Source organism: Ovis canadensis, chromosome 5 (assembly GCF_042477335.2).
Source record: "Ovis canadensis isolate MfBH-ARS-UI-01 breed Bighorn chromosome 5, ARS-UI_OviCan_v2, whole genome shotgun sequence".
In the NCBI taxonomy this organism is placed as follows: Eukaryota; Metazoa; Chordata; class Mammalia; order Artiodactyla; family Bovidae; genus Ovis; species Ovis canadensis.
The window spans coordinates 84,206,652-84,223,469 of NC_091249.1; the positions used below are offsets into that span (position 1 = coordinate 84,206,652).

Below are 16,818 nucleotides of genomic sequence, written 5' to 3' on the forward strand. Positions count from 1 at the left end.
TTATAGTTTCCAGCCTTAGTTTTAGTTTTTAATCCTTTTCATTTTTGTCTATGGTGTTAGGGAGGGTTCTAATTTCCACTTTTTTGCATATAGCTGTCCAGTTTTCCTAGCACACTTATTGAAGAGACCATGTTTCCTGCATTGTATAGTCTTGCCTCCTTTATCACAGATTAGTTGAAAATAGGTGCATGGGTTTATCTCTAGATTTTCTGTCCTGTTGCCCTGATCTTTATTTCTGTTTTTGTGCCCGTACTACATTGTTTTGATGACTGTAGTTTTGTAATGTAGTCTGTGGTCGGGGAGCCTGATTCCTCTAACTCCCATTTTTCTTTCTCATGATTGCTTTGGCTATTCAGGGTCATTTGTGTTTCCATACAAATTCCTAAAATTTTCGTTCTAATTCTGTGAAAAATGTCATCAGTAATTTGATAGGGATTGCATTGAATCTGTAGATTGCTTTGGATAGTATAGTCATTTTGACAGTATTGACTCTTCCAATCCAACAACACTATATATTTTTCCATCTGTGGCATCTTTGATTTCTTTCATCAGCATCTTGTAGTTTTCTGAGTACAGGTCCTTTTGCCTCCTCAGGTAGGTTTATTACTAGGTATTTTATTCTTGATGTGATGGTAAATGGGATTGTTTCCTTAATTCTCTTTCTGATCTTTTGTTGTTTATAGAAATGCAAGAGATTTCTGTATATTAATTTTGTATCCTGTGACTTTACCAGATTCCTTGAGGAGCTCTAATAGTTTTCTGATGGCATCTTTAGGATTTGCTGTGGATAGTATCATGTCATGTACAAACAGTGACAATTTTACTTCTTATCCGATTTGAATTTCTTTTATTTCCTTTTCTTCTCTGATTGCCATGGCTAGGACATCCAAAACTCTGTTGTGTAGAAGTGGAAAGAGTAGACGTGCTTGTCCCTGATCTTAGAAGGCATGGCGTGTGTGTGCTATCCTGTCTAACTCTTTGCCCTCCCATGGGCTGTCCCTGTCATGCTCCTCTCTCCGTGGGATTTTCCAGGCAAGAAATAAGAGTGGTTTGCCATTTCCTTCTCCAGGGGCTCTTCATGACCCAGAGATCAAACCTGCATCTCCTGCATTGATAGGCAGATTCTTTACCACTTGTGCCATCTGAATGATCTAAATTTTTCACCATTGAGAGTGATGTTAGCTGTGGGTTTGTCATATATGGCCTTCATTTTGCTGAGATGGGTTCTCTCTGTACCTGCTTTCTGGAGATTTTTTTTTTTTTTAATGATAAATGAGTTTTTGAATTTTGTCAGATTCTCTTTCTGCATCTATTGAGATGACCATGTGGTTTTTCTCAGTTTGTTAATGTGCTGTATCACACTGATTGATTAGCATATGTTGAAGAACCCTTGCATCCCTGGGGTAAATCCCATTTGATCATGGTGTATGATCCTTCTAATGTATTGTTGGATTTGATTTGCTAATGTTTTGTTAAGGATTTTTGCATCTGTGTTCATCAGTGATATTGGCCAGTAATTTTCTCCTTTTTGTGGTGTCTTTGTCTGGATTTGGTATTAGAATAATGGTGGACTCCTAGAATGAGCTTAGGGGTGTTCCTTCCTCTGCAGTTTTTTGGAAACATTTCAGAAGGATAGGTGTTCACTCTTCTCTCAATGTTTGATAGAATTTGCCTGTCAACATTTGTTCCAAGTGTTTTGATCACAGTTTCAATATCAATACTTATGATTGATATGGTCATATTTTCTGTTTGTTGTTCAGTCTTGGAAGATTGTACCTTTCTAAGAATTTATGATCTTTTGTATTTCTTTGATGTCTATTGTAACTTCTTTGTCATCTCTAACTTTATTGTTTTGAGCCTTCTGCCTTTTTGTATTGGTAAGTCTAGCTGAAGATTTATCAATTACAACTTTTCAGAGAACCAGCTTTTATTTTTGTTGATTATTTTCCTTTGTTTTCTTCATCTCTATTTCATTTGCCTCCTTCTACTAACTTTGGATTTTGTTTGTTCTTCTTTCTTTAGGCGTAAAGCTATGTTTGATATTTTTTGTGTTTCCTAAGGTAAGATTGCATTGCCATAAACTTCCCTCTTAGAACTGCTTTTGCTGCATATCACAGGTTTTGGATTGTCATGCTTTCATTATAATTTGTGTGTAGGTATTTTTTTATTTCCTCTGATTTCTTCAGTGATCTACTGGTAGTTCAGTGTCAAATTGTTTAGTGGCCACATGTTTGATTTTTTTTCTTTACAGTTTTTTTTTCTGTAATTTATTTTTAATCTCATAGTGTTGTGGTCAGAAAAGATGCTTGATATGACTTCAGTTTTCTTAAATTTACTGAAGCTTAATTTCTGGCCCAAGACGTGACATATCCTGGAGAATGTCCCATGTGCACTTGAGAAGAAAGTGTATTCTGCTTTTGGATGAGTTTTTCTATGAATATCAATTGTCTATCTTGCTTAATGTGTTATTTAAGGCCTGTGTTTCCTTATTGATTTTCTGTCCAGATGATCTGTCCATTAGTGTTAGTGGGATGTTAAAGTCCCCCACTATTACTGTCAGTTTCCCCTTTTATGACTGTTAGCATTTGCCTTACATACTGAGGTGCATCTAGGTTCGGTGTATATATATTTATAGTTGTTACATCATCTTCTTGGATCGACCCCTTGATCATTACATAGTGTCCTTCCTTGTCTCTTGTAACAGTCTTTTTTTAAAAAGCCTGTTTTATCTGATGTGAGTATTGCTACTTCAGCTTTCTTTTGGTTCTATTTGCACAGAACACATGTTTCCATCCCCTCACTTTCAGTCTGTATGTGTCCCTGGATCTGAAGTGGGTCTCTTATAGGCAGCCTGTGCACACGTCTCATTTTTGTATATACTCAGGTGTTGTAAATCTTTTCATTGGAGCATTTGATCTATTTACATTTACGGTAATTATCTATCTGAATTCTTAACTACCATTTTGTGAATCATTTTCAACTTGATTTTGTTAGGTCTTCTTTTTCCCCTTCCCCTTTTGTTCTTTTGTGACTTGAGGATTATCTTTATTTAGTGTTGCGTTTCCTTTTTTGTATGTGTTGTAGTTTTTTGGTTTGTAGTTCCCCTGAGGTTATGATATAGCAGTCTATATCAGATCAGTTCAGTTCAGTTGCTCAGTCATATCTGACTCTTTGCAACCCCATGGACTGCAGCACCCAGGCCTCCCTGTCCATCACCAGCTCCCGGAGTTTACTTAGACTCACATCCATTGAGTCGGTGATGCCGTCCAACCATCTCATCCTGTCTTACCCTTCTCCCGCCTTCAGTCTTCCCCAGCATCAGTCTTTTCAGATGAGTCAGTTTTTCGTATCAGGTGGCCAAAGTATTGGAGTTTCAACTTCAGCATCAGTCCTTCCAGTGAATATTCAGGACTGATTTCCTTTAGGATGGACTGGTTGGGTTTCCTTGCAGTCCAAGGGACTTTCAAGTGTCTTCTCCAACACCACAGTTCAAATGCATCAATTCTCCAGCACTTAGCTTTCTTTATAGTCCAGCTCTCACATCCATGCATGACTACTGGAAAAACCATAGCTTTGACTAAATGGACCTTTGTTGGCAAAGTAATGTCTCTGCTTTTTAATATACTATCTAGGTTGGTCATAACTTTCCTTCCAAGGAGTAAGTGTCTTTTAATTTCATGGCTGCAGTCACCATCTGCAGTGATTTTGGAGCCCCCCAAAATAAAGTCTATCACTGTTTCCACTGTTTCCCTGTCTATTTGCCATGAAGTGATGGGACCAGATGCCATGATCTTAGTTTTCTAAATGTTGAGTTTTAAACCAACTATACAAGGTTGTTTTTAAGTTACTGGACTTTTATTTTCAAATGCATTTCCCACTTCCTGCAATAGTAGTCTCATTTCACAGTTACTGGGTTTAATATCTTATTGGTATGGATGAGTTTTTACATTTACTGTTTATTTGCCTTTATTGGTGAGCTTTCCCACTTGTGATTGTCTTGTTTGTAGTTATGGTCTTTTTCTTTTTCCTTCCTTTCTCCCCTCACCTCCCCCCAACCCCTGCCTAGAAAAGTTCCTTTTTATCATTTGTTGTAAAGCCAGTTTGGTGATGCTAAATTCTCTTAGCCTCTGTTTGTCTAAAGCTTTTGATTTCTCTGTCAAATATGAATGAGAGCCTTGCTGAGTAGCATATTCTTGGTTGTAGATTTTTCCCTTTCATCACTTTTAATACGTCATGCCATTCTTGTCAGCAGAGTTTCTGCTGAAAAATCAGCTGATAACTGTGGGGATTCCCTTGTATGTTAAAGTTATTTGTTACTGTTAATGTTTTTCTTTGTGTCTAATTTTTGTTAGTTTGATTAATATGTGTCTTGATGTGTTCTTGGGTTCATCCTGTATAGTAATACCTGTGCTTCCTTGATTTGAGTGTTTCCTTTCTCGTATTAGGGAAGTTTTCAGCTGTAATCTCTTCAAATATTTTTCTCAGGCCTTTCTCTTCTCCTCCTGGGACCCCTAAAATGTGAATGTTGGCACATTCAGTGTTCTCCCAGAGATCTCTGAGATTGTCCTCATTTCTTTTCATTCTTTTTTCTTTGTTCTGTTCTGTGGTGATGATTTCCACCACTCTTCCAGCTCACTTACTTGTTCTGCCTCAGTTTTTCTGCCATTGATTCCTTCTAATTTAGTTTTCATTTCAGTTACTATGCTGTTCATCTCCATTTGTATTTTAAATCTTACAGCTCTTTGTTAACAATTTCTCGTATCTTCTTGGTCTGTTCCTCCATTCTTTTTCCAAGATTTCATATCATCTTTACTATTGTTACTCTGAATTCCTTTTCAGGTGGACTGCGTCTCTTCTTCATTTAGCTGTTCTTGTGGGATTTTATCTTGCTCCTTTGTCTGAAACATACTTCTCTTGCCATGTCATCTTCTGTAGCTTTCTGTGTTAGTGGTCTCCTTTCCACAGGGAGCAGGAGAGTGGTTCCTCCTGCTCCTAGTGACTACCCCTTGGTGGGTCTCGTCCATCTGGTGGGTAGGGCCGTATCAAGGGGTATGTTTTGAGGTGGCTGTGAACTCAGTACAGGTTTAGGCAGACTGATGTTGTGGTGACCAGGGCTTGCACTGGATATTGAGTGGGACCTCCCCTTTGCTCTGTGCTTGTCAGTGCCCTGTCAGGGGCGGGATCTGCTCCCTTGCTATTGGAGTAGGAGCCCCCAGAGGTGTTTCTGAGGTGCGATTCTGAGCTGTGGTGCAGGATAGGTGGGACTGGAGCACTCCCACGGGAGCGCTCCCTGAGGGCCTCCTTGGAGCTGCTCACCTGTGCGTGTGCCCTGTCGTGTCACCTTTCACCGATGTGCGGGCTCACGGGTTACACCGTTGTCGGCACTGCTCTCAGCCCTGTCGTAACCCTGGGTAGGCCTGTGGTTGGCCCTGGTGTCTCTCAGGCATTATTTTCACCAGGCCACCAGCACAGATTCACTGAAGGTGGGTCTCAGCACTGCAGTAGCCATGCCCCTGGACCTGCTGTGGTAGCTATGGAAGCAGCTCAGCCTCCGGCCCGGCCCAGCCCCCACAAAGCCCACAGCTCTAAAGCTGGACCCATCTCAGCTTTGAGAGCACTCATTGTTTATTGGGCTGTTCTGTAGGTGCTGAATTTACAGAATCAGCAGCATGGATGTAAATCCACAGTTCGCACAGCTGTGAGCAGAGATATCATCTCTTCTCTCTCAGTCGCATGGCTCCTGGGACTCAGCTGGGGGGTCAGCCCCTTTCTGCATGTGGGCTCCCTAGCTGGTTTCTTCTCCTGAGGCTGCCCCAGGGCACATGAGCCTGCCCAGGCAGAATGGGGCCAACACATGAAAACCCGGGTTGTGAGTCTGCCCACATGTGATGGGCAAGCCACCCCTCCTAGTGCCCGTGGTGACAGGGGCCAGTGTGATGGGGAGAGGCTACAGTGGCGGCCGTGCCCATCATGCACTGCTCAACCACGGAGCTTCATTTCTATGGAGGCCCAGGCTTCTTCCACAAGCATTCCTGGTGCCTGGTTGTGGACTTCCTCACTCCCATCCCTACAGGCTTTCTTCATAGCCAACAGCAGTCCTCTACCCAGGTCTGTTCTCCAAACCCCACGTTCCAGCCCCCAGCCCCCATCCACACTAGCAGACCCACACTTTAGGCTGGGGTGCGCAGAGCTGTGGCACGCACCATCCAGGTAGGTCTCACTCTGTCCTGCCTGCCACTGACCAGTTGCTGCACTCTGCTCCAAGCCCCCAGAGCTCCTTTTCTGACCCTGCTGATCTCCCTGCTGGTGAAGGGGCTTCCCCAGGTGCAGGACTTTTTCTTTTCCTTCAGCTCCTCGCCCCTCCCCAGGAGTACAGGTCCTGTCCTGCTTGCTCTCTTCTTTCTCTCTTTCTTCTGTCCTGCCCCTCCTGTGGGGATTTTGTTTGTCCTTTCAGGTGTCCAAGGTCCTCTGCTGGCTTTCTGCAGGTACTCTGTGAGAATTGTTCCATTTGTGGGGAGAGATGAACGCCATGTTCTCCTACTCTGCCATCTTGATTCCTCCCTTCTATAGCTGCTTTTTGTGGGTTAGATCTAGTATCCCTGTATAATCAGATATTTCTGTCAACTGCTGCGTTTTCCTGATTGTGGTCAAACTTTCTCTTTGCCTGTCTTACATTTTTTGTTGTTGTTGATGAATCTGGGTATTTTAAGTAATATTGATGCAACTGTAAAGTCTGACCCTCCCCTGTGCCCCAGTTATTTTTGTTGCTATTTTGCCTGTCTGCTTATATGTGTAGTAATTTATCTGGACTTAGCTGTGTGATTCATTTCCTCTGGGATGTGTGGCCACTGATGGCTCTGTTTAGTTGGTTTTTGTTTTTGTTCTTGTTTTCTTTGTTGTTGTTGTTGTTGTTTTAATTTTAATTCTGGCTTTCTTGAGGTGGTGTCTGTTTCCACACAGTGTAGCGGCCATCCAGTACTGGTTAGAGATTATACTCAAACATATCAAACCAGTATGGCTTCCACTTACTATCAGTGGATCTATATGTGAATTTAGAAGTATATTCCAAGTTGAGATAGTTTTCAGGTCTACGCCTCTTGTGTTTCCTTAGTACGTGTGCACAGGCTTCTGATACAACAAGGATGCGTGAATAGTTTCATCCTTCTCAAGCGTGCACACCAACTCCAGTCAGCCAGGATATGTGAAACGCTTGTCAAGTGCCTCTATGACTCTCTCTCTTTTTATCTTCCCAATACATTTGTCTGTCCCATGGCTCTTTTATGTTTGTCTTTGCCCAACCAGGACTGCAACCACAGATCAGTAGAACCCCTGGCTTTCCCCATTTGCTTGGCTCTCAGATTACAGCACCACGAGGCATGGATTATTTAACCTTCTTTAAATCAAGTCAGTCCTCCAGCAGTAAAACTGCTGGTTATTCATAGCCTACCTTGTGGTGTGAAAATTACCACACTGAATGATGGGAGGAAGAAAGGGAGCAGTCCCTAGGAAGTATGCCAGGGATTTTCATGTTGATTTCCTGAAGTTCAATAGTTTTTCATAAATAAGCATTATTCACATTGTCATAAGCCTGTAATCCATTTCCAGGACACTGAAATGGTTGTGTTTGATCTTTTTGTCCAGTTTTGTAGTTGCTCTTAGAGGGTTTGGAAACCTCATTTGGCCACATCAGAAGTCTCACTTGGTATTGTTTTGAACTGTGTAAGTATTTTACACTTTCACATGTTAAAACTAAATCAGAAAGGATAAGGAAGGTTAACCCTTAAAATGGATTATAAACAGAAACAAATTGCTGTAGCTATATCAAATTGGTTACATGTTAGCATAACTATTTCAAGTTAATTACATAGAGAAGGTAATTCTAATAAATTTGGCTGTATATCCTTAGTAGAATATGTTCTAAAGTTGGAAAAAAAAAATGAGATCTTGAACTTTATGTAGTAGATTATAAGTAGTGATAGTCACATAGTATTTGAAACTTTTGTTTATTGTTGGATAGAGCAAAATGAGTTAAGTATTTTGCTGTTACTGGGATTTCTGTTTTATTTCTTTATTTACTCCTGGGATTTCTGTTTTATTTAAGATGTATTTTCATGAGTCTCTTCACTGAGAGGACCTAAAAGCAATGACTCCCTCATAACAACACCTAGATCTTGATTTTGAAAAAATGACTGATTCCAGGTACAGGGAAGGCAGAGTACAAACTATTGCACTTGGACTATAATGTATGCCTGCAGCAAAGCTTACCCTTAGGGGGATAGATCCAGGCAAAGATTCATGTAGATCCTGAGAGTGGGCTAAGAAGTCTTGGATAAAAAGTCTGGAGTATGGCCTAAAGAGGCCCCACAGGAGGAAGAGTGCAGTCAGAGGAGGAGCTTGACTGGCCTATTTTGCCCAGGCCTAAGGGATGTGCAATGTTCTTCAACTCATGAAACCATCTAAGCATTTTGTTACCATCTAGACTTTCTGCAGTGTTTTTAAAAAAATTCTCTTATAATTTTTTAAAAATAACCTGAGGTAGAATTGAATTGCCCAGTTAGAGGTGTTTTGTACAGTTTATATTCAGAGGAAGATCATGTGGGGAAGGAAGTGAAGGTAGTCCTGGGGAAGAGGTCTGGTTTGTGTTAGACTTGGAAAACAGCAAAATTTGGTTTGGGCAGTTGAAAGGAAAATCTGGAAGAAAAACAGTGGCATTTCCACAGTGGATGCATAAGAAAAGAATGGAATGAAGAATAAGAGATCCAACTATGTAGAAGAGAGGACTTGTGTAGTAATGGGAGATAGACTGAGTAGGTTGGAATAGAAGTTTGTTGCAAAAAATAAAAGATTTCTGAATCTTGAATTTTTTTTTTTAACCTGTAAAATAGGTAGATACCTCCATGCCCATCTCTCAGAATTGTCTTGGGAAGCAGATGAGTAGAGCTCTAATGTATATGACAGCAGATGTAAGCAGTGAAATCTATACTGGTATAGATATAAACTATAAACTATACTGGTTGAATTTATAGTGAACTGAGTAACAGGCTGAAAAGTTGGCAGTTGTAGTGATAACAGTTGAAATAAACTCCCTTCATCAAGGGCATTGTGTTTTTGAGGTTTTCCGTGGCAGCTCCTGTGATGATTCACAATGCAAAATAACCTGTTTCCCCCTGAGTTTTCAGTAATGGGGAGGTCTACTGAGTTTAGAGTCCTGTAAAATTCCTTTGGTTCCTATTCTTAAGGAAATAAAATTCTAGAACAGATGTTACCCTATGAGACCTCCCCAGAATCTGGAGGCATGTGAGAGGGCCCCTAACCACGTTAGACCAGAACCTGGAAGATTTGCACCCAGTAATGCTGCAGGATACCAGCCCTACCAGTTTCCTTACATGTGATGCTCTTTGTACTTAGCAGGCTGAGTAAGACTTATGCGCTATGGAGTCTGTCCTTGGATTCCATAGCATTCATTACACAGCGTGCATGCCATCCTTTGGTTAAAGAATGTGTTCCGGCGGCAGAGTAAATCCTAGTCTTTGTACTAGGATCAAGTTAGTCTCCTGGCACAGCCAGGAGACAGTGCAGCTTTCTTTTCAAAGTGCTATTTTTAGCTGTTGCCAAGGGGATATTCAGCATGATATTGATAATTGCATTAATCCTCAATTTAACACAATCTGTGAAAGCAACAGCTCTTTTCCAGTGTTTATTACTTAATGGGTCACTGAGTTGTGATTTATCAGACCAAAAAAATAAAATGCCTTCCTTAGAATAATTGGCCTCTGTAGTATGTTCCAGAGCCTCTTGGCCATTTCAACTTTTAGGCCTAGTTGTAACAACACTGTGAACTTCTCTCAGGCTGCCTGCTCAGGCTGGCCCCTGTCAATAATTCCTTCTGGGTATACTTTGGATCTAGGCTTTTCTCATTGGAATATTAATGTTCTAAATTTACCAAATAATGATTAGACTCTTAAAACACACTTCACAAGAGCCTGATCTGGCAGTCTGAATGACCTATCTGTGTTCATAGAACATTCCTGGTAAGTTGGCATTGGAGAACAGATTATAGATCAGAAAGTAGCTTAAAATTATAGAGAGTGAAATTGTTAATGGATGGGCATTGAATTCTTAATAACTTGATGAGCCACCCTTCCCTGAAGAATTTTTATTTTTGATAGTACTGTTTTAAAATATATATATATTACAGACCTGTGATGGATTTATTCATGTGATCCTGTAATTTTCTCTTAACTCATTAACATGCTATCCTGCATTAATATTTTTCTAATGTGAAACCAATTTTTCATTTTACTGTTAGAACTTTATTAGCCAGTGATATATGGTTGTTTGTGTTTGTGTGAATTTAAGATTGATTGAATAAAGTCACTACTATTTATAGGGTTTTCATTTTACCCTAATTGAAATTATTTTAGAATTTTTGTCTTGTTTTATTTTTTCACACATTTCTCCACATACCCTCCTGCCCCAACCTTTGAGCTTGGTGTTTTTTGTTTCATAATTTGTTTAGATTCTGCTTATAAGAGGGACTGTATGGTGCTTGTCTTTCTCTGATTTATTTCACTTAGCATAATGCCCTGGAGGTCTATCCATGTTGTGGCAGATAGCAAGACGTCATTCCTTTTTTTTTTTTTGTCTTTTTTTTCCAAGATGTCATTCTTTTTATGGCTAAATAATATTCCTTTGTGTGTGTATAACCACAGTTTCTTTATCCATTCGTCCTTTTTCTTTTTTTGAGATATGACTCTTCTGTTTTTGGCTGGGTTGGGTCTTTGCCGTGTGCAGGCTTTCTCTCATTGTGGTGAGCAGGGGCTGCTCTTTGTTGTGGTGGGCGGGCTTCTCGTTGCAGTGGCGTCCCTTGATGCAGAGCACAGGATCTAGGCACGTAGGCCCGCCCACTGTAGTTGCAGCACATGGGCTTAGTTGCTCTGTGGTGTATGGGATCTTCCTGGACCAGGGATTGAACCTGTGTTCCCTGGATTGGCTGGCGGATTCTTAACCACTGGAAAGCCAGGGAATTCCCTATCCATTTGTTCACTGATGGCCGTTTCAGTTGTTCCCATATCTTGGCTATTGTATATAATGTTGCAGTTGAACATGGGGATGCACTATCCTTTTGAGTTAGCGCTTTCATTTTCTTCAGATAAACATCCAAAAGTGGACTTGCTGAATCATACGGTAGTTCTGTTTTTAAGTTTTTAAGAAATGTCCATACTGTTTTCCATAGTGGCTTCACAGTCCTACCAGCAGTGCGCAAGGGTTTTCTTCTCTCCGCATTCTTGCCAACACCGGTTATTTCTTGTCTTCTGATAATAGTTATTCTAACAGGTGTGGAATGATATCTCACTGTAGTTTTGATTTGCATTTCCCTGCTGATTAATGATGTTGAACATCTTTTCCTGTTCACCATGTATGTCGTCTTTGGAAAAATGTCCATTCAGATCTTGACCCACTTTTTAATAAGGTTGGGGAGTTTTTGCTTTTAAGTTATGTGAGTTCTTTATGTATTTAAGATATTACCCCCTTATCAAGTATATGATTTATAACTATTTTCTTCCATTCATTTTGTTGATGGTTTCCTTTACTGTGCAGAAGCTCTTCAGTCTGATGTGGTCCCACTTGGTTATTTTTGCTTTTGGTGTCAGATTCAGAAAATCATCACCAAGACTTACTTCAAGCAGCTTACCACCTCTGTTTTCTTCTAGGGGTATTATGGTTTCAGGCCTTACATTCAAGTCTCTAATCCATTTTGAGTTAACTTTTGTGTGTGGTATAACACAGTGGTTTGTTTTCATTCTTTTGCATGTGGCTGTTCAGTTTTCCCAGCACCACTTACTGAAGAGACTCCTTTTCCCATTATATATTAGTGGCTCCTTTATCATAAATTAATTGACCGTATGTGTGTGGGTTTATTCCTGGGCTCTCTATTCTGTTTCCCTGATCAATGTGTCTGTTTTTATGCCAATACCATACCATTTTTATTACTATAGCTTTGTAAGTGTAGGTTGAAATCAGGGAGCGTGATGCCTCCAACTTTGTTTCTCCAGGTCACTTTGTCTATTTGGGATTGAAATAACTTTTAACTGGATTCATTATGGGGTTTTCTTTGCTTCCAGCATAGAATTCCCTTTCTTATGTGGAGGAAACTCCCCTTGTTGAGTGCTGGTCAGTCCCCCTGTTCACTCTGTTCACTTGACAGCCAAGGCATGTGACTATGCTTGGCTCATTGAATGCTTCTCACCAAAACTTTAAATCTAAATTAGGACAAAAAAGGGGGAATGGTTAGGGTCTGTTGGCTGTTATTACAGCCCTATCTTGGCGAGACTCTTCTCCTAGAAGACACATCAATATTTTTTAGCTTTTTGACTTCAGAATTGCCTTGAGTCCTGTCTGTTTTATAAGTCCATATTTTATGCCTCCCCATGATTGTGTGAGCCCCATGGTAGCTTTCCAGTAAACTTAAGCCCTTAAAAAAATTTTTTTTTCTTTTTTGCCCGAGATAGACAGTCCTTTTGCTTGCCTCCAGAAATCCTAACTGGGCTTCCCAAATGGCTCAGTGGTAAAAAAAAAAAAAAAAAATCTGCCTGCCAGTACAGGGAGACGTAAGTTTGATCCCTGGGTCGGGAAGATTTCCAGGAGGAGAAAGTGGCAACCCACCCCAGTATCCTTGCCTGGGCAATACCATGAACAGAGGAGCCTGGCGGGCTGCTGTCCATGGGTTCGCAAAAGAGTCAGACGTGACTTAGTGACCAAACAACAAAAAATCCTCACCAGTTCAACAGAGGATATTACAGTTCAGGCACCTTCCTCTGGGTGGTAGTAGGTAAATGTGGCCACATTTTTGTATTTTGATTGTCATCACCACTACCCATCTTATATTTTCCTGTATTCCCTTAGAATAGGCCTTCTTCAGATATGTTATATCCTAAAATGAATTATTATTGTCTGCTGAACATCTAGCCTATAATAGATGTCGTAAAAATTAGATTCTGTTTATACCTATTTCTTAGTTTCTTTATTGAGATTCATCAAGTGTTCTGTTTCTTTCAGAGTATCGTAATAAGGTATTTGCAAAGCACCCAGATCTCAGCAGCTCATTTACAGATCTTCTCCAGAAGCATTATATTTTTTAAATTTGGTTCAGGATGTCGCTTGTACTGTCGATGAAAAAGTCTGCTAATTTTGTGTTCTCCCATTGGAGTTTTTATTGAGTCAGAAACTTCAAGAATGAAGGAAGAGATTTTTGGAGATTCTCTTTTGTTTAAATGCTGTCAAAGGTGGCATGCTAGCTCTGCTTATGCCGGCCAACTTGCCAAGGTGTTCAGGGCTGAGAGCACATAGGGGCTCGGCACGTGTCTTTTTTGCCCCACAGACTAACATTCACTCTACCTTTGAGTCCCATGAGTGCCCTACCATCTGCATGAATTTCTGTTGATAGAAGAGGCTAGGAAAAGAGACTTCTCTGGGTTTCTTCAAATTTCCCTGTGTTAGCCTGCTAACAGCATACCACCTGACCCTGCAAACAAGACTCATCCCCCATAGTACACTCTGCCAGCCTCTGTATGCCTGCTTATGACACAGAGTGCAGTTGTAGCTAAATAAGTATGACATTGTTTATTTTACAGAAAAATAATAGCTAATTTTTGAACCCTTATTCACCAGTGTATTGGAAGCTTTGCATACATATCACATTAACCCATAAATCTATTAGCTTTAATTTTTATATGAAGAAATTAACACCCAGAAAGATCTGAAACTTGTCCAAGGTCATCTGCAATTAATAAGTAGCAGATCTAGAATTTTAATTTATAAAGGTAAGCATACCAGTGGGTCTATTAGTTTCATTTTTAGTAAGTGGAAATTACTGTTCCATGCAAAAGCCAGAAACAAAGAAAACCTGGGTTTTGTCTTTTTGGTGTCAAGAATTCACTTGATGTTTAGCCAGATGGTCATGTGTTTTTTTTCTGTGTGTTTGAGATTTAGATAAAACTGACCCAGTTCTCAAAAGTCAAGCTGCTGGCTGTTGAATAGCCTAGTGTAATGAAAGCTGGCCTTTCTGTTCACTTATCATAATACTGTATTTATGTCATTCTCTGATCTTTTTCAGAGAAGGAGAGAAGAGAGCTCTAGACTAAAGGAGGAGGGAAATGAGCAGTTTAAGAAGGGAGGTAAGATGTGTTTTTCAGCGCTGATGCTGGCTGTCTTGACTCCTCATTCTTTTGTAGAGTCTGTGAAGAAACACTGAAGAATGTTTGGAAACAGCTAGCAGATCTGAACTGCTAACAGTACTGAAGAACAAAGCTCTCTGAGTTTTTGTTTTGGGAAACTAATCCAGAATGTTAAAAGGCTGTTTGCCGCATTGCTGTAAAAAGAGGGTCTCAGTTCCTCACTTAGTGACAGTGCTGTGAATACTGGCCCCGTGCGGCCTGTGCTGCCTCGAGAAGGGTTTTGCTTACACTTCAGTTGCTCTTTCAAGTTCCTTTTTCTATAGATGCCTTAACTAGAGAGATGGTCCTAATGCATTTCTTGTATTTGCTTAGGGATAATTGAGGTTCATTTTTATGATTTGGGGGAACTATCTGATCTTATTATCAAATTTGTCACGTCTCATTTTGCTTTGGATATCTAGGAGCAGTAACATCTTCCCTTTGTTACTTTTAGGTTAAAAAAAATTTATTTTTCGTGTATCCTGATCTATCAATTGTCACTTCTTTTTTTAAGAGAACTAAAAATTCTTTGAAAGTTTTATCTCTTTATATTTTAATATTAAATATTTCAAACCTGAGAAAGGAGTGAGTAGGCAATTATCTTTTAGTATCCTAACTGTAATTCTGTATGTGGCAATGAATGTATGAGTTTATCACCATTTTCTCTCTAAGGTGTTTAGTCAACTAGTGGTTTTTAACATAGTTTCTTTTAGCTCTATAAAATGTCTCTCCAGACACTTCATGGAAGCATTTTTAGCCTGGTTGACTCCATGAAAGCAGAATATCTTTAATGAAAAATATAGAGAGTTTTTTTCTTCATTCTGGGCTGTTAATTCCAGATTTTAGTCTCTTATCTGTCCAGTTTCCTAATCCCGTTTCAAAACTCTTTACTAAATTGATAAGCCAAGTGAAAGGTGAATGTATAGAATGGAAAGCTATACATCCTGAGGTCATTTGGAATACAGTAATATCAGGAATAAAATCATAACAACTTCTTATATTTTCCCTTATCCTCAGATTACATAGAAGCCGAAAGTTCTTATACTCGTGCCCTGCAGACGTGTCCCTCCTGTTTCCAGAAAGACCGGTCTGTTCTGTTTTCCAACAGAGCTGCAGCAAGGATGAAACAGGTATGTCTTGGACCCTGTCTTTTTCAGAAGCACATGAATTTGCACTGTTTTTGTAGGATAGCTTCTCCCCGGAAACAAGCATAGGGGCTTTAAAGTTGCTGCCTCTCTTTTCCTACACCTATATTTTGCTGATTTAAAGGGCGTGGGAAGGATAGAAGCATAATTTTGAAAAACTTAAGTCAGATTACTGTTCATATTCCTTATTAAAAAGTGGCTGAGTGAATACTTTCACAGAAGGAAGCCTGGCACAGTTTCTACCAAACCAGGGTAGGTTAATGAATCAAACAGCCAAGTAGTACATGTCCTAGCATAGCTCCAGCTGCTTACTCCAGGCCTCTGGAACTTTAGATAAGACTCAAAGGGACAGGAAGCCGTGCTTGAAACTGGACTTCAAGGTGCTTATCCCTGAGATTCTGATTTTCTGTTGAAAGTATGGACATAGGGAGAAGTGTCCAAGAGCTGAGGTGAAAAGTACCCTTAATGCAAAATGGGTGTCAGGGAAAATTCAGAAGCATTTTTGTATTTCCAAAGGATTGAGAACCTGGTGTTGCAGGGTGAATGGAGAGTAGAGGAGAGTGTCGTGATATTTGTTTGGTATCATGTCGGTATTAAAAGTTAGATTGGTGATTTGTTGATATTCCTGTTTAGACAGCATAGTAAATCTTGCTGGATTGAAATGGTGAGCGCTTGAAAAAACAAACAGTACCACTTGTTAAAGACTACTTATATTCAAAGCACAAGGGTAGAATTTTTTTTACCTTTAAGCAACCACAAAGCAGGCGTAAGATTGGGTGAAGTGGTTTTCTGTTTTTTTTGATCAGGTATCTATGTCATTTTCTTTTTGATGTTGACTGATGAGGGTTTTTAAAGGGGAGAGTGGGGGCTGCGCTTGAATGTTTGGACATTCAAAAAGTTTTATTTTAATCCAGGCTTGTGTGTTTTGTTACTGGATTCAGTGTCCAGGGTGAAGTTTTAATATTTTTAGAGTGATTCATGTGACATAAAAGAGGGAATAATTCTAGAGCATACAGAGTATACAAACAGACATTTTGTATTAGGGGAAATAAAACAATTTTTAGATTTATTTAAAACAACATTCATTAATACATTCTACCATCGATCAGAATTCACAACTAACAGTCTTTCCACTTAGCTGGAAAATTCTGATTTCACTTTTGCCTCTGGGAGACATCAAGCCACATTCACAGACTGGAAATTGTCATTGTGAATTGAGATCGAGGACACCTTCGGTGTCAGAGAAAATGCACCATACCCATTTGGCTCCTGGAATTTGGGATTCTTTGTTCTCATAATTGCCAAAACTAGTGCCATTGCTGGCATTAGGCTAGGATGAGCAACTCGTTCCTGAGTTAGGGAAATGGATGGCCTTGCTAGTCTCTGTCATAGCCGAGGGGAACTCAGAAGAAACTTGCTATGTAACTCTGACCTCTACAAGGGATAAGTTTGCTGGT

General features: G+C 39.9%; 1 protein-coding gene across 3 annotated transcripts in view; it reads left to right on the forward strand.

The window, feature by feature from the left end:
• TTC1 (tetratricopeptide repeat domain 1) overlaps positions 1 to 16,818 on the forward strand; it is a 75,175-nt gene that overhangs the window by 42,090 nt on the left and 16,267 nt on the right. For all 3 annotated transcript variants that reach the window (XM_069592531.1, XM_069592530.1, XM_069592529.1), the window contains 2 exons: positions 14,117 to 14,177; positions 15,234 to 15,346. In XM_069592531.1, coding sequence (XP_069448632.1) covers positions 14,117 to 14,177; positions 15,234 to 15,346 — 174 coding nt within the window. The remainder of the gene's footprint in view (positions 1 to 14,116; positions 14,178 to 15,233; positions 15,347 to 16,818) is intronic.